Below are 21,637 nucleotides of genomic sequence, written 5' to 3'. Positions count from 1 at the left end.
GGAACTAATGAATTTTCTGGGAAAACAAATGTTATTATAAAAAAAAACAAAAACAAAACAAAACAAAAAACCTGGAACTTTTATGTTAGTTTAAAGCAACTTCTCAGGCAAGAACTGGGATCAACATGAGGAAGAGGGGGTTCAGGAGGAGCAGGAGGCCAGGAGTGGGGTGTCTGAAGTGTGTGCCCCTTAATCAAGAGAAAGGTGAAACAAACTGACATTTTATGATTTTTATTTTATTCATTCTGTCTCTCTCCTTCTCTTCTCCCCTCCCCTCTTCCTCCTTCCCTCTTTCCCTCCTGTGTGTGTGTGTGTGTGTGTGTGTGTGTGTGTGTGTGTGTGTGTGTGTGTGTGTTTGGGGTCGGGGTGTTTATGGACGCCAGAAGACAGCATTGAATCAGCTGGAATTATGCTGATTGTAAGCAGCTCATGGGTCCTGGGAATCAAACTCTGGACCTCTCAGCCCCTAGGCATCTCTCCTGCCCTTGACAGATGTGAACTAGACCCCCCCACATTCTTTGAACAGAGAGGTCCCAATGCATCCCGGGTAGGATTTAATTTCCAACATAAAATTTCAAACAAGAAGACCGTTAAGCACTGAAATGGCTCTCCAATCTTTGTCCTTATTTTTTTTTTTTTTAAGGGTTCAATATGTAGTATCAGAGTCTAATTTAGGCTACTGAACGGACTAAATTTCCTAAGGTTTTTTTTTTAATTTGAGTTTTTGCAGTTTCCCTGATGATTTTATCACTTGGTGCCTTGCTCACACCCTCCTGAGCACCTTGAAGTAAAAGATGTCCCCAAAGTAGTTAGCATATCCTGTTTTTTGTAATGGTAGTGTGTTGGGGGCTCACACAGTCTGGTGGGGTTTGTTTGATTGTTCTTTGAGACAGGGTTTCTCAATGAAACCCTGGCTGTCCTGGAACTTACTCTGTAGACTAAGCTGACATTGAACTCAGAGATCTGCCTCCCTCTGCCTGGTCTTCCAAATGCTGAAATTAAAGTCTTGAACCACCACCACCTGGCTGGCCACGTGGGTTTGGTGGTGGTGGTGGTTGGGTTTGTTGTTGTTTCCGTCACTGCCATTTCTGTGTCTCTTTTTCCCTCCTTTTAGAAACGTAATTAGAAGATGAAAAAGCAAAGACACCCCCTACCCCCACTCCCTACACACCAATTTCATTTTGTCAGTTAAGACAAAATGAATTTCAGTAATTTCAGTTTGTAGTTAAGACTTCGGTGTGTAGACTTGAAAAAAGTCCTTTTCCTCTGCAGGGAAAGGGGACTTCGAACTCCTGGAATCTAGAACTGAACTTTCTTTAACAAGGTGTTTATAAATGAGTCTCGGAAACCTGGAGCCCCACCAACGCTGCCTACCGGGAAAGCATCAGAAAGTGCGTTGTGTCTTTAAGAACTTGAAGGTGGGAGGCGGGCCTCCGCCTGCGCGTGCCAGTTGATTGGCCAGACCTACAGGAAGTGGGCGGTAAACGCGCCGCATCTGTTATTGTCCCCGCTGCGCGGTTTGCCGAGCCGCTGGAGAGGCGTGCGGGCTCCATCATCTCCGTGTACTCCCCACTCGTGGGCGTGGGACGTGGGTGAACAACGGGCTTCCTTCCTCCCGCGGGCCTCCGAGCAGCGGCCGCTGTCCCGCGCGCTTGCCGAGCGGCTGCCAGCCGAGGACCGCTCGGAGGGAAGGGGCTGTCAAAGGGCCTGCAGTCGCGTCCCAGCTCCGGGTCCCAGCCCCCCTTGAGATCTCTCTTTCCCCTGTTCTGCAGGTTCGCTTGCGGCGTCATGGCTCAGAGGGCCTTTCCGAATCCTTATGCCGATTATAACAAGTCGCTGGCCGAAAACTACTTTGATTCTACTGGGAGGGTGAGTTGAGGCTTGCCTACCTACATCGCCACCTGCCCTCTCTCCCCAGCCCTGGGGGCTCCGAAGGACATCACTTCTGCCTAGATGATGGGGACGCCCATCTGTCCCCCGCCAAAGATGTGTGATTAGATCAGACTTACATAAGTATCTAAGTCGGGATACACTGCGTCCTAACATATTGGATAGAGAATAAAAACCCATTGTCAACATCACTAACAGTGATGTCAGTTATAAAAATTGTCTTCCAAGTTCACTCCCTAAGTGGCATTAAGGGAGATGAGGAGCCAAGTTGTTTTCATAGGTGCCATGTTTTTCATTAGTGAGTGTGCACAAGTTTGGACAGAGTCATGAGAGCAAACTAGAGCATGGAGAGGACCACGTTAAAGGCATGGTGCTGAAAGAAATGTATCCAACAGGCCCGAAATCATTTGTGATTTTACCATTTTTCAAAGCCTATAAAGCTGAGAGCGGTGAGCCAACAATTAGAAAAACCATTCGTACTTACACTGGTTTGCCCACTACCAGGCACTTAGAGAGGAGAGAGAGCCTAGAGGTGTGGCACCAGGGACCTGTTTTCTCATGCCTTCTTGGGAGTAGGATTATTATTATTATTGGAAGAGAAACCTGGTTTTTGAGCACTGAGAGAGAAACGAAAAAGTGTGCACTCACTGTGTAGCCCAGGCTGAACTCAGAATAGCCAAGGCTGGCCTTGAAATCACTATCCTCCAGCCTCAGCCTCCCCAGCACTAGGTGTAAAAGTGTATGCCAGTGGCCATACATTTTATCAACTTGTTTCTTTGAAATGCTATGACTGCAAAAAAAAAAAAAAAAAAAAAAAAAAAAAAAAAAAAAAAAAAAAAAAGAAAGAAAGAAAGAAAGAAAAGAAAAAAGAGAAAAAGAAAAGTGTTCACAAATATGTCTGGCTTATGTGGTGTCAGCTCACCCCTGAAAACACCTTAATTGGTTATGCAGTAGCAGGGAGGTGCAGTGTGGAAGGTTATCAAAGTGTATGGCCTCCTGGGACAAAGCTTTGTGCAATTGGAGCCCCAGGGTCCTTCTTGTCATCCTCTGCGCCTGTGTTCTGCCTACCTCAGCAGATCTGAAGGTTTGAGTCAGTCCTGTGATCAGAGGGAGAGAGGAAGGTGTGCCTGCCACTTTGTGCTGACTTGGCAGAAGTGTCCTAATGATGGAACTTCAGTCTTAGGCTTTAGGATGCTCAGTTTACACAGTTAATTCTTCTTCTTATTATTATTATTAGTTATTACCTTTTGTTGCCTCAAAAATTTATACATTTCATGTGGGTGATGTGCAAGCCTGTACACGTTATGGCCGTGTAGAGTCCTTTCTTGCCTTGCCTTGTCGAGGCTCAGTCTATTTCTGCTACTGTTCGGTGTACTCCAGGCTAGCTGGCCCACAGCCTGGGTGACTCTCCTCTCTGCCTGACATTTAGCTGTAGGAGCACTGGCATTAACATGTGTGTTGCTACATGCAGCTTTCTACATGCTCTGAGATCATGGCTGGGTAGTCATGTTTCACAGCTAATGCTTTTGTGTGTTGACACGTCTTGGCCTGCTTTCTTTGGATTTTTGAAACGCTAACTAAAGCCCACACTGAATGGCCTTTAGCTCCAAGTAATCTTCCTGCCTCAGCCTCCTGAGTACTGATCCTATAGGTGTGAGCCGCCAGGTCCAGCTATCAAAATCAATCGTCCATTCATTTCTTTTTTTTTTTTTTTCTCAAGGCAGTGCCTCACCTTGTAGCTCCAGCTGGCTAGGAACTCACTCTGAAGTCCGGGGTACCCTCAAACTCAGCAGGCTCTGTCTTTGCCACCATACCGGGTGTAACTTTAATTCATTTCTAAGGGACAGAAAAAGGACACCAATGCAAACTCTGATCCCAGATAACAAGGTGGCGTATGGTAGAGCAGAATTTGGAAATTGTTCTGAGAAAGTGGCATCTGTTTTTAAATCCTCTTGTTGAACCTGAAAGGTCAAGTCCTGGAGACCTGGCTGCACTGCCTCCACATTAAGGCAGCAATACAGAAGGAGCGTGTGTCTGTCTCCTGGCATCTTCCAACATTCTTCACACTTCAGTGATGTGGTCTGCCACAAGCAGCCAGTATTCTCAGGCCTTTGTAAACATGTATGCCTAGCAGAAAGTGACTCCTGTCCCAGGGCTGAGGCACTCTCACTGTGGCTTCCTGATGTCAGGCCACCCAGGGCTGTGCATTACATGTGGCCTCTGTGCAGAAGATGGCCTGTGGCCATGTCGAACTACTCCCCGACTTCTGTGAGGCTTACAGACCTTTTTATATTAATATTGAAGTCCATCATATCTTACTAAATACATCTCAAGTCACGTTGAAGACCTGACCTTCTGTCAGAGACTGTTAAATCCCAGGCGACTGTCAAGCTGTGGATTCTGCATGGTGCTTAGTGCTGCAGTGGCCACAGTCCTCAGAGGGATGCTCCTCAGAGGTGAATCTTGGAGCAATAGGACTTATGACACTGCCTTCTTCCAGTCTTACATGCCTCTTTGCATGTGTGTGCGGGAGACATACATGTGTGTCAGCGTCAAGGATAGTTTCCGTTGCTCCCTGGGTGCTGTCTTTGTTTTCCAGACAAGACTTTCTGGCATGGAACTTGACAAGTAGGCCCAAGACTGGCTGTCCACTGAGCCCCAGGGATTGGCCTGTTTTCTCCTCCACAGCTCTAAGATAATAAGCACATAACAGCATGTCCCCCTGTAAGCATGCACCAGCTTGCCCCACTATAAGAACATGCCAGCTTGCTCCCCTATAAGCACATGCCAATGTACCCCTCTTTTTAATATACTGGTTTAGAGGTCAAACTCAAGTTTTCTGCTTGTAAAGCAGGCACTTTACTATCAGAGCCATTTCCCTAACCTAAAGTGTTCCTCTTAAAAATAAGATTCTAGAGCTGTTGAGATGGCTCATCGGGTGAACGCACTTGCAGGCGGGCTGGGGATGGAAGTGGAAGGAGAGAACGGACTCCTGACAGTTGACCTCTAACCTCTACCCAGGTGCCAGCCATGCATGCATGAGCAGACACTCACCCAGACAGACTCTAGCGATGGCCAGTGTAGGCTTGATAGTGCAGTCTTTTCATGAGGAAACACCTGTCTGCACACGTGGTGGTCCTCAGCCCTGGGTGGAAATCTCGTTGTGTTTTTGAAATTACAGTCTGGAGTCATAGCATGTTCCTGAAGAGTTGGTACGTTGATACCAGTCTTTAATACATGCAGTCATTTAGAGTGTACAGTGCTTGAAAACTACTTTACAGTTGCCTTTATAAAGAGTATGACATGGCGGGGAGGCAGAAGACATGGCTACAATTGAGAGCACTTGTGCTTCACAGGACTGAAGTTGTATTCCCAGTAGCCACATGGTAGCTCACAACTGTCTATAACTCCAGTTTGAGGGGATCAGACACCCCGTTTTGGCCTCCCAAGGCACCAAACATACACATAGTACACAGACATACAAGCCATCAAAACACCCATACATAAAATAATAAAAATGAAAAGAGATTTTCAAAGTAATAATAGGATTATGACCTGTGGCCCTCATCTTGCCCATCAGTTTCATAAGCTATCACATGGGTGTCACTAACCTCAGGGCTCAGTCTTAAGTGTACTCCTATGGCAGAGAGTGGGTTTGACTTTTAAGAAACCATGGGGCAGGTGTTACTCTCCACTTCAGGAAGGCAGCTGCCGTATAAAGATGTGGAGTTAATCTGGGCAGTGGTGGCCCACACCTTTATTTCCAGCACTTAGGAGGCAGAGGCAGGCCAATCTCTTGAGTTTGAAGACAGCCTGATATTCAGTTCAAGTTTCTGGACAGCCAAGGATACACAGAGAAACCTTGTCTAAAATACCAGAAAGGAAGAAAATAACTTTCTTTTCTTTTCTATTGAGACTAGGTCTGACTATGTAGCCTAGGCTAGCCTCAAAGTAGCAACCTCCTGCACCAGCCTCCCAAATGTTGGGATCAGAGGCGTGCACCACTATAACCTGGCTCACAGTAACTTTTTGAAATAAATGTGTTGTCTTAAATAATGTGAGTTCCATATGTGGTTTCTGAAAAGCTACTTTAAGTTTTACATGATAATATCTTATTTCCATGAATAAAAAATGTCATCATAAAGGTACTATTGATTGACTATTTACTCTTCATAAAAATATTTTTTCGCCCATTGGACTTGCAAACATTATATGCCCCAATATAGGGGAATGCCAGGGCCAAAAGAATGGGAATGGGTGGGTAGGGAAGTGGGGGGCGCTATGGGGGACTTTTGGGATAGTATTGGAAATGTAATTGAGGAAAATATGTAATAAAAATAAAAAAATAAAAAAAAAATATTTTTTCTTAATTTCTGCAGCTGACTCCTGAGTTCTCACATCGCTTGACCAATAAGATCCGAGAGCTCCTTCAGCAAATGGAGAGAGGCCTAAAGTCTGCAGACCCTCGGGATGGCACTGGGTACACTGGCTGGGCAGGTACGGTGCACTGACTGAGCTAGCATACACACTGCTGAGAGCCAGGGCAGGACCTTTCCAGAGCTGTGAGGTGTGGGTGCGTCCTGGGAGTGTGCAGCCCACGGGCAAGCACACTGTGGGTATGCATGCCTGGCGCTGGGAGTTTACTGTGAGGAGAAAGATTGTTTTCAGCATGATGTAGTTGATTGGAAGAGTTCCTGGAACAGAGGCAAAGACACTTCATCTTCATGGAATAAAACAAGTCTGTAAATGTCACCTAAAGCGCCCATCCCAAAGCGTTGATGTGTAAGGATCACAGTTGGTGCCAGGTGTGTGAATGAACCTCCTCTGCTCTCCTTGCTGGTTGGTTTTCAAATGCTGTCTACCAGGCTCTGCTGCTGATAGCCTGGAGGGGAAGAACTAGCCACTGCTCTGGAGGGAAGAGGGGCTTGGGGAGGCTGAAGGAAGGCAGTTAGCCTCCTCCTGCAGACAAGAGAGCACAGTCAGAAGACTGAGGAAAGTGGTCTAGGGGCACAGAGTTTCCTTCACACGTGGATAGTTAAAGGCTCCATTTTGAGCGTCCAGACTTTGCAGGTTCCTGGGGCCCACAGCTGAGTTGCTTAGTAACTCATAAGCAGAATTCAGGAATAAGCATTTCACAAACAAATGTGGAAGCTAATCTGTGGGCTGCCGGGGAAGGAAAGCTGCCATGTGAGAGAGACTGTCTGAGAGTAGGCTCCAGCCCTCTGCATGTGAGAACTCACATTTCCTCACGAGGTTTCATGTGAAATCTCTAGCATAATTGCAGGGGGAACAGGAAACCATTTTTTTTTTCCTGACACATGGCTTCACTATGTAGCCCTGGTTGGCCTCGAACTCACTAAATAGATCAGGCTGTCTACAAACTCACAGTGATCCTCCACCTTCCAAGTGCTAGGATTAGGCAAGCTAACTTTGGTCTGTACTTCTTAGAGTTGAGTTTTAAGTCTTACGTATTTTAGAAGCTGACCATAAGAAACAGAAGAGGAAATGAAAAGGAAGCATTTGTGTCAAGAAGGAAGTAATCAGAGCATCCTTTATTACCTACTGTAATTTCAGCTGTAGTGTAATGGACAGACTCATTAGTAACGAACCTTGCCGACTTTATTTAAATTAACACTATTTGGAGAAAGCAGAACACGTACTTATGCATGTCTTTCCCTGACAGGTTTTCCTTACAGAAGGCCTAGGCTTGGATCCCATCCTAAGACATTTGAAGTTTCTATTTGTTACCTCTGACCAGAGAAAGAGGCACAGGCTGACCTGAGACACATGGCTAGCTAGTTCCAGAGCAGATTCCAAAGAGGGACTTACATCCCTAAGTCACCCATTCAGATAGACTCATGGTGTTATAGTGAACAGTGCTTGAGGCTGGGGGAGAAACGGTTTTAGATTCAAATGACTGAGTTGACAATGTCAGGAAAAGCTGTCTGTCAAACAGCCTGAATTGCTAGTTAGCCGAGAAGCTAAAAGGCATACTCTCAGAGGAATGTTTATTCTGAGGTGAAGTGCACCTGGTGTAAGCTTGCTGGCTTCAGTCTATCTCTGGCACCATCTCCTTCAGCTGCCGGTACCTTACCCTTGAGCAGCTCGATTCCAATGCTGGCTCTGTGTGGAGAGCAACTCCATGGCACTTGTCTAAGGCCGACTGGCAGGCACACTGGGCAGTTGAGGGTGTCTTCAGTTGCTGCTATGTTTCTTTTTTTTTTTTTTTAATATTTTTATTAGGTATTTTCCTCATTTACATTTCCAATGCTATCCCAAAAGTCACTGCTATGTTTCTGAAGAAGCTTAAAATCCTGTAGAAAAATTAGCTAATAGCTTTCGAGGCAAGGTTCCTAATATCCTCTCTTAAATGCTATTAAAAGTGCCATTGTTTATGCATAAAATAAACAGTCTCTTTCAGCGATCTAATGCTTAAAAGGCTGTCCTGGGTCAGTATTCAGTCAAAAAAAAAAACGTAAAGCTCTGAGTCCACTAAGCTAGAACGCTGATTCAGCCATAGGAAATCAAAATCTGTGAGCCTTCAGTAACCTTACAACTTCATGACAGCTGCCATTTCATTATGAAGCACTGCATCCAGGAAGATCACGGTGGAATACGTGCTACCATGTGTCAAAGCAGTGGCTGCCTGACGGCTGGGACCTCTGTATGCAATTTGTGTACACCCCGGTAGCTTCCAAAAAATAATGTTTTTCTAAAAAACAACGTACTTTCCTTTGGCTTTGCTCAGTATGAAATTTGGAGTTTGTTAACTTACCTTTACAAAGACTACCCTCTTCTTGCTCTTTTTGCTAGTTTATCTGCTACTTTAGATGCTATTTTACTGTAGAAGACCTGTAAAGCTCCTTCCACACTGACATCTAGTGAGCATTTGTTGTCATTGGATAGTGAAAGCTGTCACAACTTGTCGCTAGCTTACAGTGCGGTCTGTGTGAACCAAGGCTGTGATTACAGTTAATTAGAACTTTTAAGTTGGTAACTTCTTCCCCAGTAGAAATGTGGCTGATAGCCAGTGCTGATTCAGGGAGAATTAGGATTTGGAATGGAATCACTTCATCAGTTTAAATAGCATAGCTATGTTTCTCACACAGCAGAGGCCTGGAGGGACAGCTGAAGGCTGACATCGGCACCTTGGCCGGCAGCAGAGGCCCAGGTTCTCTTACTGCTTTTTCAGTCCTCAGCACTAGTTCTAGCCCTCAGTCAAGATGGCTGCTAATAGCCAGCTATTATTTCAACAAGAGAAAGATGTGTTCCCTTCCTTTAGAAAGACCTTGTGGACGCCTCACTCCGTGGTCAAGTTTCAGTCAGGGTATGTTGACTGTCACACAGTCACATGGTCACTGATGTTACAAAGGAAGGGTGGGTCCTGCAGTCCATTAGCTGGAGTTTCATTACTAAAGAGCATGGACTTTCACATCAAGCCTATTAGTATCTCAGAGCTCCTATCTACAAGCAAAACTATCTTAATTCAGTGTTGTACAGCCAGTTGGTCATTTTTCCCCATCTATAAATTTTCTCTAATGTCTGTCCACTTGGGTCAGAATTTTTATAAGACTGAAACCCTTTGCTAGGCTCTTAAAATATTTTTAAATCATGTAAGCTATATTTTTTCCTTTGTTCATTTCCAAAGGAACTCAAAACATATTTTTTTCTTTTTGAAAACAAAGTCTCATCTCATACATAGTGGGTTTTCCATGAAACCAGTTATGGAAAACTATTTCAAAACACAAAATCCTGGCCTGCTGGTGCTCAGTGCACCTCCCCTCCAGGAGAGACCGTAGCTGGTTCTGCACATGCTCCTGCCTTCTCTAACTGTTGACCTAGTTCTCCATTGTCTCTTTCTTGTCCTTCAAACCCCTGTTGGCTTTGAATGCCTTTGCTTGTGCTGTCCATACTTTTGTCAGACATCACTAAACCCCACAGTCACACTATGTGCTCTCCATGATTCTGAAGGTTTACAGCTCCAGAATGAGGCTGCCAACTCCACGATGCCTGGCGTGTGCTGTCCACCTGCTCTGCTCATGGGGAAGATGCAAGGGTTTGGTGACGAGGCAGTACCATGTGTTTAGTGCTATCTGTGCTTGTATGCAAACACATGGATACTGTAGCTTTTTCCAATCTCAGAGTTTCAGCTAAACCTGAGACTAATGGGGTCAAGGTACTTTGACTTCCTTCCCCGAGTGCCTCTATGTGATGCGTGCTTGCAAGGTAACTGTTGAAATTAGAAGTTTACCATCTGATTGATTATGTTTTTTTCACCCTAATAGTTATGTCTGACTCAGATAAGAGTAAACTTTGACATAACCACATGTGTACAAAATATGTTATTAATAAGAGTTAATGTGTACATGGCTAAACAAGACTTAAAAGTAAATAAGCGGCTGGCAAGATGGCTCAGGGTAGAGAGCTTACTACCCAGGTATGAGATTGGAGTTCCCTAACACCCAGATAGAAACTGGGAGAGCACAGCAGACCTCCTGTAATCCCGAACCCAGCACTCTCTTGTAATCCTAGCACAATGGCTGGCTAAACTAGCCACGTCTAGGAGCTTCAGGTTTAGCAAGAGTCCCTGTCTCAGCAAATACGGTATAAATTGAGCAAGGAAAACACCCAGCATCAGACACTGGCCTCCACATACATAGGTCTCCATGTATGTGAACACATGCACACTACACACACAGGCACACTGTTCTGCAACAGGACCTATCTTGGTTTATTTTTCAGTGGCACTTGAGGATATTTTACAGAATGAGAGTGTTAACTGTGTGCTTTCAGTAGAATCTAAATGTGACACCTATGAGATGCTATCATTAGGCCTCGTATCCCTAGCATTTATCCTTTTACACCTGTGACGGATAAGCAGAATTCCGTGTCCCTGAGCAGAAAAGAGTAGAGGTGACAGCACTGTCCATTAACAGTCACTCTGATGTTCTTGAGACAGAAGTGAGTGTGTGTGCATGGACACCAGTGACCAGTGGGGAAGGCACACACCACGCTCAGTGCTTTCCTTTCATTAACTCTTCCGTGCCTCAGAACAATGCCATAGTATGGGGTCTACCCAGTTTCGTGTTTGTGTCTGTGTCTGTGTCACGGCTGAGAAACAGAAGCAGAGCCAGGCTTGAGTTCTTAGGTGACACAACCAGCAGGTGGGGACAGAAGGCCTCTGTCCAGCAAGCCTGGCTCCTGAGTCATGTCCTTTAGGTTTTGAGTGAGTCTGTGTGCATTCCTACTAACTACTGTATTTGTGTCACCTATGTTTTGTAAGTGAAGATTTTCTTAAGATCTCTGATCTGGATACCTGTACTGTAAACGTTTTAGAATTGCATATGGCCAATCAGAGTTCAGCATTTTTTGTAATTATAAAAAGAATGTGAAAAATAGAGAACTAAGCCTTAATACCAAGACAGCAGAGGGAGGGGTGACTGCTGTCTGGCCTAGGAGGAGCTTGTTTAGGATTGGACATAAAGTAAAGCCTGGAAGTTGTACTCAGCATTGCAGTCAGAAAACAGAGCTCTCTGGGATTCCCTTGGAAGAATTTGTTTTCTCATTTCCTGATCCTATAGTTACATTCAGTGTAGGTTCAGAATAAAACAGGAAGATTCTTCTCATAATGGCTTGCTGTGGAAAAGGGTTGGTGAGCTTCTTCTCAAGTGAGTTTTCATCCGTCATCATCTAAGGTCAGTTGGCAGTTGTTAGTAAGTGATAGTTCATATAAGCAGCCTCCGTTCCTTCACCAGAACCCACCTTTACGATGTATTTCACTGTAGGGCAATGCACAGCGATTACCCTGGGGCGCGTGCCTGCTGTGGCATTGCGTTGTTTGTCTACAGTCTCCATCCCTTCCAGGCAGATCAACAGGAGTTTACGCTTACAGTTCTAGGACCAAGAGAAGCAGTCAGGTTACTTAGATGCAGAAAACAATAGTAGTGGAGCCTTACAACCAATTCCGTGGCCAGCTGCTGGCTCTGTGATGGGCCCCGTGATGTGCAGAACACTCTAGGGACTAGTGCTACCTGTCACTGGGCTGGGCTGCCTTTTGTTCTTAGGATGGCGTCCAGAGGTGCAATCACAAACGATGAGTAAGGAGTTATTGCTATAATTGGTTAATGGGCAAGGAAGTGTCTTTGTGTTTACTAGGAAACACTGCTTCTGACAGGTAACAGCAGAGAGGAATAAGCCTGAGGGAGCACTCTTCTCTCTGGTGTCTTTAGTGTGAGGGAAACTGCTAGCCTCCATGTTTCTCCACTCTACTGTGCTGACTCCTCAGAGAAATGGTGATCAACTTACACTTTAAAAGAGAAAAAGCCATGTGTATAAAGGGCTCAGGGGATTCAGCTCTGAAAGACATGACCTAAGCTCTGGTAGCCAACTCAGGAAGTTAACGAGGCTAAGATTGGCATGCACGTCCTTTTCTCAAGTATTAGATAACGTTTTAAATAAGAAGAGCTACAGTGTGATCCCTAGAGTAATATTAACTTGGGCTCTAAATGCATGTCATTAGTGCTTCAAGATGCTATTCTCTGATCTGCCAAATGTATAGCTGTTAGCTGCCACATTAGTATGTGGGTCTCAGTTATTGCTGACACTAGATTTACTTGGAAGAAATCATTCTGGCCAGTTGTCTTCTCTTTGCAGTTCAATCTCTCTTTATAAGAAGCTCCTGTTCTGGCGCCAGCATTTCAGTGTCTAATTTGAGCCCTGAGCAGATGTCCTCTTCACCTTCAGGAGAAACACCCATCCCTCCAAGCCTGCTTGGATGTGGACAGTGGGCTCCATAGAGCCCTTCTTAGCATCTACGGGAGAGAGAACAATGCCAGGAGCTCTGTCTGCTCTCTTTCTGAGCTATACATCAAAGCATATGATGGTGATGTCATTATACTGTAGGCTATGTTACTAAAGTGTGGGGTTTAGATTCCCAGAGTGTGCTTAGATGAAGCACAGAGAGCAGAAGGCAGTGTCTGTAAGCAGACAAGAGCAAATGGTAGGAGGGAAACTGAGGCGATAGCTTGTATGGTAGTACCTGCCATACAAGCATGAGAAGCAGAGTTCAGAGCCCTAGCACCCATGTAAATTCTGAGCTTGTGTGGTAGCTGCCTGTAATCCAGCATTCTGAGTGTATACACACGATCTCCAAACCCAGGTAACTAGACTAGTTATGGGTTCACTTAAGAAGTTCTGACTTCATGGTATGCATGTATGAACGCGCCACACACACACACAGACGAAATAGTAGAAAGGAAATCAGACTGACCTAAGCAATGACCTTTACAGACACCACCAAAAGGCTGCAGCTGGACTTGGCATTCCCCTTCCAAATAACTTCTACTCAGCAGAATGTCATGTCCATAGTCAATGTGTAATAGAAATAGTTGTCTCCATTATTGCTCTTTGCCACTACCTATTTATCCTAAAAGAATTACTTAAAACTGGGTGCAAGGGAAAAAGAATGAAACTTCAGTTGAGCTCATATCTGTTAGGATATGATGCAGTTCACCTCAGCTCCAGTCTGGTCCTGTTGGAATTCAGGAATTAGCTGACAGCTTTTACCATATCTTCTCCATAACTGGTAAAGCTGGTCCTTGGATTCTCTTACCCCGTGATCTGCACTTCCCCGTAGACTCATGGAGCCCCTGATAGTCCTGGGTGAGCATGCCTACCTAGCCAACAGGAAGGAGTGAAGAGGCGAGAGGAGAGAGCTCCAGGAGGCTAATGAAAGGCCAGGCGGCTTCTCTGTTCTCACCAATCAGGAGGGGAGGGGAGATGCTGATGTGTGAGAAGAGGGAGAGTGTGTGCCCTCTGCACTCTGCCCCTTTAGATGAGTGATCAGAGATGGATTAAAGCAAGTTAACATCCACAGAGGTGCACTGTCTAATGGTTGAACACTGAAGTCAGCTTGTGCCAGGAACTGTTCCCTGCGAGGCATGTGACTCAGCGATTCTATATGAAACAAGCTCCTGTTGCTCCTGGTTTTAGAAGAGTTCAGCCCTAAGGGACTGCACCAGGGTTATGTTTGCACAGCTAGGAAGGGCAGAGGTAGTCCTAGACCCCACGGTGAAGAACCCACATTCTTACTACTTTAACTTATGTATCAACTGCTGTGCCAGTCCAGTGAAAGGCTAACAGGGCTTCTGTATTTGACCTCTACAAAGCAGAGGGCACTGAGTGGAAGGAAGAACATGCGATGCTTCCTTTGTTCTTCAGTCCTGGCTCCACAGTTGCATGGCAGCTGTGGAAATCGCTAAAAGAAAAAGGATGTATATCTGAAGGGCTTTTTGAACCTCTTTGTTTGGGGTTCTATTAAATGGAAGGTGAAGAATCGGGCCTGCTTTCCTCCCAGATTGCCTGTGGAAAGCTGTGAGGGACTTGTGCAGTCAGCAGTCCGCAGTAGACAGCTGTGAGCTCACAGCTGAGCAGATACCACCATGAGGGCTGGACTGAAACCTAGGCTGCATGGATTGAGCTGTGCACTGTAAAGTCATCACCAGGAAGAAACTGCTGCCCTAATGGCATCTAATTCTGTGTGTGCATGTCCAGTCATTGACACATAAGACTGAGGAATAGTTCTGCGATTATAGTAGAAAGCACCAACTTGATGCAGAAAGGTGGATGGGCATGGGTAATGGGAGTTCAGGGACTTTCACGGACATTCCCCAGATCTGAAAGGAAGAAAGTATAGTAATGCTGAGCTTTTAAAGTCTCAGCAAAGCAGCAGTCTTCACTTAGGTTGCAATTCTTCCTCCCCTCCCCTCTGCTTTAGTGATTCTGACATTCTAAACTCCTGGGTGCTTGTGGACCACCTCTCTGGTAGCTCCCTAATGATCGACAGTCTTAATGTGGCGCTGCCATAGCACCTATGTCTTTGAGAAACCCTAGCCTGCAGGGAGCTGATGTCCTCTGACAAAGGTACCACTGCTGACCCATTATTGAATAAACAAAGCACTCTCGAGCATTACAGAGACACATTTGGAAGGCCCATGTGTCTGGAGATTTTATCATCTCCGTATACATTTGAAAGACAGTGAGGTCCTGATTGGTCAAGAAGAATAGAACTAATGATCCCTCAGAAATGAGGGACTTAGTATTAATTACTTCCCCCAGCTGGCTGTCCTCACAGCAGTGCTGCGGATGGATCAGTAGCTGAGTAAGGAGATTGCAGATTTAGAAGTGTCGTCCCTGGACAGTTGCCCTCTCTCCTCAGGGCCCTAGAGAGAAACTGCAGAGCAGGCCTGGGTTGGGTGCCTTGAAGAGAAGCTTTTTTGGCCTCACAGTGTTTTCTTGTCTTGTCTTTTCTTTGTTCTTAAAGTAAATTAGTTACAAACATTCAAATCCATGTTTACACTGAGTTTGAGGCAGCCCCAGACTTGCTCAGCTCCTTATACAGAGGAACACTACTGTCACTTCAGCAGCCACTGGCCCAATGTAGTTGTTGAACATTTTGAGTGTGGGGGTGTAACTGAAAGTTTGTTTCATGTTAATGAGTGTAAGTGTCTGTAGTTGAGAGCAGAGACTGGCATCAGCCTCTGTAGACAAGGCTGAGAGGACAGGTTTCTGGAGTGCTAATGTCACGTGCTGCGTTTCTCTGGCCTCCCAGACCACATAGACTATGGCAAGTCCATTTGCTTTGCTTTGTTGTAAGGAAAGGCAACTCTCCAGTACTCTCCACTGCTCTTGACCCACACTGGGATAATTGCCAACTTCGGTTACACAAAACTAAGATGTTCCCAAATGCTCACTGATGACATTTTCTGACTAGGATTCATAAACAAATGTGTCTAATTACGTCTTGCCTTTTCCACTTCTCTGAGTATGCCCTTCTCTTGGATTACACTCTCCTTTAAGATATTCACATGTTTTAGCCATTTATATGAGCAAAGCTGAAAAATATTACAAGCCAGAGACCTTACTTAACGATACTAGTTAAGGGCAGACCCACCATGATAAGAAATTGGTACTACTTACCTTAAATGTTAGTGTTCACGTTGGCCCGTGAGATGGCACAGTGAGTGAAGGTGCTCGCTGCCAGGCCTCAGAGCCTGATTGCCATCGCCTGGACCCACACGGGATAAGCAAGAAAGAACAGATGCCCACAAGTGACCCTCTGGCTCCACATATATACCATGGCATACACTCACACTCAGACAAACAAAATGTGATTTTTAAAAGAAAAAATGTTGAGACTTTTAAGTTTTCTGTTTAATGAAAATGTCAAAATTTATCTGGATTCATGAAAAGAAGGCTTTTATATTTTTAAATAAAATATTTCTAAAATAGAAAAGGTACATGAGGCTTATTTTTCCAATTAAATACAATCAAAACTTAAATAATATTTAAATATTTCCTTGTATGGTACAGAAAGTTAAAAGATAGAAAACGGAAGCATATCTCTGTTTTTGTAGCCCTTGCTTAGCAAATAGGGTGCAAAGTTCAGGCATAAACCAAAGAACACACTTAATTACAAATGGCTGCTGTCTTATTTTAAAGAAGTTGTGTGTTCTATGATAGGTTTAAATTCTGACAGACACCGCTCTGAACATCAGTTACTGACTGTACTGGCTAGTTGTGTGTCAACTTGACACAGCTGGAGTTATCACAGAGAAAGGAGCTTCAGTTGAGGAAATGCCTCCATGAGATCCAACTGTAAGGCATTTTCTCAATTACTGATCAAGGGGGAAAGGCCCCTTGTGCATGGGACCATCTCTGGGCTGGTAGTCTTGGGTTCTATAAGAGAGTAGGCTGAGCAAGCCAGGGGAGATATGCCAGTAAAGAACATCCCTCCATGGCCTCTGTATCAGCTCCTGCTCCCTGACCTGCTTGAGTTCCAGTCCTGACTTCTTTCAGTGATGAACAGCAATGTGGAAATGTAAGCTGAATAAACCCTTTCCTCCCCGACTGCTTCTTGGTCATGATGTTTGTGCAGGACTAAGACACTGACCAAGCCCCTTGCTCAGCTGTGTTAGCACATGAGCATTTTCCTGCTGAAATTCAGTGCCTTTTAAAGACCAGCAGTGTATTTAAAGATGGGTCTCTCTGTGGACACAGTGGTGGTCTGCCCCTGAGAACCTGGCAGTTGCCTGAGCTGCCATGCTGCTGGTGCCCACAGAGCTGTGGACCTGGAACATGGAGGAGCCAGCAGGGTGTGTGCCTGTCACCCATCCACCACCACATCCTGCTGGGTTACCCCAGGCAGGTTCATTGCCACGGGGTCTCTGCTGCCCTGTTCTCACTCCTGCTCTTGTTGCACCCTCTAACTATCCTCCAGTGTCCACTGTTCCAACCCCAACAGGGCAGCGATAGTGATGTTTTTTTAAAAATACCATTATGTTGCTCTCTGCTCAAAATGATGCATTTTGATTTGCATTTCTCTGATGACTAAGGATGTTGGAACATTTCTTTAGGTGCTTCTTGGCCATTCAGTATTCCTCAGTGAAAATTCTTTGTTTGGCTCTGTACCCCATTTTTAATAGGGTTATTTAGTTCTCTGGAGTCTAACTTCTTGAGTTCTTTGTATATATTGTATACTAACCCTCTGTTGGATATAGGATTGGTAAAGATCTTTTCCCCATCTGTTGGTTGCCGTTTTGTCCTATTGACAGTGTCCTTTGCCTTACAGAACTTTGCAATCTTATGAGGTCCCATTTGTCAATTCTTGATCTTACAGCATAAGCCATTGATGTTCTGTTCAGTGCTACGCTCTCTGGTCGAGTCAGCTGGACAAGCCGAAAGGCTTAAAAGTCACTCATGAGGCAAAAGAGCTTCAAGGAAGCTCTCCTCCTGAAGTCTAGCGTTCCCTACCCATACAGTAATTTTTCATTCCCGCGTACCATTCCCGAGTTAGTCTAGTGTATGGATCCACATGCTCTCTTTCAATATTTTCCTATCATAAGTGCCTTTTAAGATTGAATTCTGACATAGCTAAAGCCGTCCACCAGTGTTCCAACAGTCCTAGTTTGTCCTTAGCAAGACCTTGGGCTCGGAATTCAGTACTTCCCCTGGTATTACACTATCTCTTTGAGTAAAAGTTAGGTCACTGCCCTTCACAGGAATCTACCATAACCTAAGAAGAAAGAAGTTTCTGACCGTAGAGGAAACCAGAATAGATGCTTAGAATTATAGCTGAGTTACACCTATTTACAGGAATTTACTATGGTTTAGGAAGCAGATCGGGCTGTGGTTTTAGAGTATTGCATTATTCATGAGATGGTTAGCTAGAACGGAACTCCCTAGTTAGAACCATGACTTGTGTGTGAAAGCCCTTGCCCTAGGAGTGAAAAGTTCTCACACCAGGCTTCTAAGAATATAGCTGACCTTAGATAGGGCTGACTTTGTCTCAATTATTTCATTGCCCAGTTCCTTCCGATCTTTGCGTTTTCATTCCTCTGTTCTGTGTAAGAATCATTAAGCATCCGGTTACCTCAATTGTACCTTGTGGGTATGTCACCCAACTTTTTTATTGTCTTCTGTATAAAAGTCTGAAGCTCGAATTGTAAATTACATTCAGATTCTACACACGAACTCTCCTGTGTGCATCTGTCTGTCATTCAACCACACTTTGCCCACCCGCATCGAGAGACCCCGTTCCACGAAGACACAGGGACCCAGAGGGTCTGCGGCAGTTCAGGAATCTTTCCCCTGTGCCCATGTGTTTGAGGCTCTTCCCCACTTTCTCCTGTATAAGTTTCAGTGTCTCTGGTTTTATGTGGAGGTCCTGGATCTACTTGGACTTGAGCTTTGTACAAGGAGATAAGAATGGATCCTTTTGCATTCTTCTACATGTTGACTGCCTGACTGCCAGCTGAACCAGCACCGTTTGTTGAAAATGTTTTTTTTCCACTGCATGGTTTTAGCTCCTTAGTCAAAGATCAAGAGACCATAGGTGTGTGGGTTCATTTCTGGGTCTTCAATTCTATTCCATTGATCTTCCTGCCTGTCGCTGTACCAATACCATGCTATTTTTTATCAGTATTGCTCTGTAGTACAGCTTGAGGTTATGGATGGTGATTCCCCAGGAAGTTCTTTTATTGTTGACAGTAGTTTCCACTATCCTGAAACTATCACCATCAACTGACTAAACCTGAGCTTTGCTACTACCTCTCTAGCTTTACAAAGAGCTTTATTCTCTAGGACTGGTCTTAACAGCATGTGGCAGTATACTTACATAGCAGTGGATTTTATAAGGCGTTCTCTCTCTTGTGTTAGTAGACAGCCTGGGGTCTGGCATGGCTGTAAGTTAGCTCTCAGGGAACTAGACTACCATCTCCGAGCATCACCAGCATCCTATTGGCTTTCCCTTAGAAACTGGGAGGTAGGGAGTCAAACAGGAGATGACATCATTAAAGGTAGCCACCTCTGCAATGCAGGAGTAGGCAGAGGAAGGAGCCCAGTTTGTATGTACAGCCTTTCAGTGTTCTAAGATTTCCAATGTGCAGCCAAGGCCAGGCCTGATTGCTTATCAGCAGGACTGCAGGCTACATCTTGGTTTCTACCTTCCAGACTATCTTTGAGTCTCTGATATCTGTGCAAAGAGGAAGGTATGTGTGCATTATCAGGGTTGGTGGGGGAGCTCTGAGGATTGGACTCAGGACTTTAAGCCACAGGTCATTCATTCCCCCACTTTTCCTGTTACTGAATTTAAACATGTTGGTGAGAAATGAAATCTGTCTGACCTAAGCGTTTTGTCTATTCTCCTGGCCCGAGCTGGATTGTAAGTAGGTCCAAGGATATTGGCAGCAACATTCAGCACTTAAAGCCCTTTCTTTCCATGGGTGCTTTGTGCAGGAAGAAATCACACTCAAGGAACAGACTGCCTAATCAAAATATGGCATCAAGGCCCAGAACAGGAGGAAGAGGAAAATGGGCCTTGGGCCTGTGGACTTCAGGAAGCTCAAGTCATAGCTCTGTGCTCATCAGAAAAGAACCAACCAAAAGATTCTACAGTTTTCACTGTGTGAGGTCTTATAATTGTGAGACATAATAGGTTTTTGTTAACCGCTTAAGACAAAAGGAATTGTTGTTCACGAGAGACAGGGAGGGGTCCAAAAGGGAAAGCTTCACTGGACTTGTAATTAATCACATTCTGTTTTCCCAGATACGAATCGTGTCATTATCTGGCTTTGGTGCTAACATCACTTAATTAGGGGGGTTGCAGCAGCAGTGGGAGCAGGAGGGAAGTGGAAGGGCAGCAGTTTAAGTGGATTACCGGCAGGTGCGTGACGTGGGTGGCGATGAAGCCCATTAGGGAAGTAATTCTGGGAGAAGCTCTTGATGTTGATCATTTGTGAAAAGGAGGGCTTTCTTCCCCCGCCACGCACACGGTTCTGTACACTTGTCTACAAACCTTGCGCGTCCTTACATCTGCTCATCAACTTCTGGAATTACGAACACCACGATGCTTGGAAAGAGCAGACAAGGTTATTAACTTTGGCAAGAAATGAAAACTTGGCCTTAATATACATGTGAAATTGAATTGTCTGTAACACAAAGCTTTCGAGATTACCCATGCAAAATGAGAAAAGTATCTGAATTTAAAATTGTCCTCAGTACAGTGAGAAGTAATTCTGCAGACTGCATTTTTACTGCGTTGAAATCCATGAAGAGATTGGCTCTATTAATTTAGATTTAAACATAGGCTCTGTGTCTCCTAAAAATGGTAAATGAGATGGAAAATGTACTTTACAGGAAAAAGTGCTTCTGGAAATGCTTTAGGCAGACAGACTTCTCCACGTCTTTGGCTGCTTCCCACTGAGCTGGCTTCCGAGGGAGAGCTCTGTCCCCTGTGAGCGGCATTTGTATTAAGATTTGCACACACTGCCTCAGTTACTGCCTGGGCTCTAGGGGAGGACAAGTAGCTAGGTGAGTAGGGACCACAGCAAAGTCATTGGCAGCTCTTACGTTAGTCTCCAAAGTAGTGCACTGGGAAGGGGGTGTCCTCAACAGGGGACCTGAGTCTAGGACTTGGTGACACAAACTAGCCTCTCACGTACAAAAAAGTTTACCTTTTGTTGAAAGAGAAGTTACCTTTTTCATCTGAATTGTTTTATGTCACAAAGATAATTATTCATTGTTCATTATTAATTAACAGAACAGCCATCGACCAGAAACACATTAGTTATAGCCAGTGTGTCTGTGTTTCTGCCTCGGCTAAGTCTTCCAAAGTCTTTACTACTTAACAGAGTTTTAACAGTGAGAAATACAAGGAAAAGTAAAGATTCTCTCTGCCTCATTCTTAGAGCTGAGGCTAGAAGAAAAGTCACTGGAACTTGCAGATGATATCACACAGCTCATAAACCTCAGCCCAGATGAGCAGCTAAGACAATGACCCAGATGACTGAGTGGGTTGCCTGTCCTCATCCCTATGCCCTCTCTGCTTACATTCCAGGCATTGCTGTGCTTTACCTACACCTCCACAATGTGTTTGGGGACCCAGCCTATCTACAGATGGCACACAGCTATGTAAAGCAAAGCCTCAACTGTCTGAGCAGGCGTTCCATCACCTTCCTGTGTGGCGATGCGGGCCCCCTGGCTGTGGCTGCTGTGCTGTACCACAAGATGAACAGTGAGAAGCAGGCCGAGGAGTGCATCACACGGTAACCATGGTTGCTTATGAGGGTCGTTGCCTAGACATCATTGCCTAGGATTCTGCATTACGTGAACACAAGAGCGTTTGACTGAGTTTGCTTTCCTCTCAGGGGTAAATCAGTCCCCTGCTTTTGGTCAGTTCTCATGTTCCTCT

General features: G+C 44.9%; 1 protein-coding gene across 3 annotated transcripts in view; it reads left to right on the top strand.

The window, feature by feature from the left end:
* Positions 1 to 1,469: 1,469 nt before the first annotated feature.
* Positions 1,470 to 21,637, top strand: part of Lancl1 (LanC like glutathione S-transferase 1) — a 40,027-nt gene continuing 19,859 nt past the window's right edge. The window contains exons 1-4 of one of the 3 annotated variants that reach the window (XM_021167262.3): positions 1,470 to 1,562; positions 1,773 to 1,869; positions 6,270 to 6,387; positions 21,284 to 21,491. In XM_021167262.3, coding sequence (XP_021022921.1) covers positions 1,789 to 1,869; positions 6,270 to 6,387; positions 21,284 to 21,491 — 407 coding nt within the window. In that variant the 5' untranslated portion in view covers positions 1,470 to 1,562; positions 1,773 to 1,788. Of the gene's footprint in view, positions 1,593 to 1,772; positions 1,870 to 6,269; positions 6,388 to 21,283; positions 21,492 to 21,637 lie in introns of all 3 variants that reach the window. The other 2 variants (XM_021167254.2, XM_021167271.3) reach the window with 2 other exon arrangements.

Source organism: Mus caroli, unplaced genomic scaffold (assembly GCF_978045245.1).
Source record: "Mus caroli unplaced genomic scaffold, Mus_caroli_1 scaffold_1, whole genome shotgun sequence".
Classification (NCBI taxonomy): domain Eukaryota; kingdom Metazoa; phylum Chordata; class Mammalia; order Rodentia; family Muridae; genus Mus; species Mus caroli.
The sequence above is the reverse complement of the archived record's forward strand: the minus strand, read 5'-3'. Positions and strand labels throughout refer to the sequence as shown.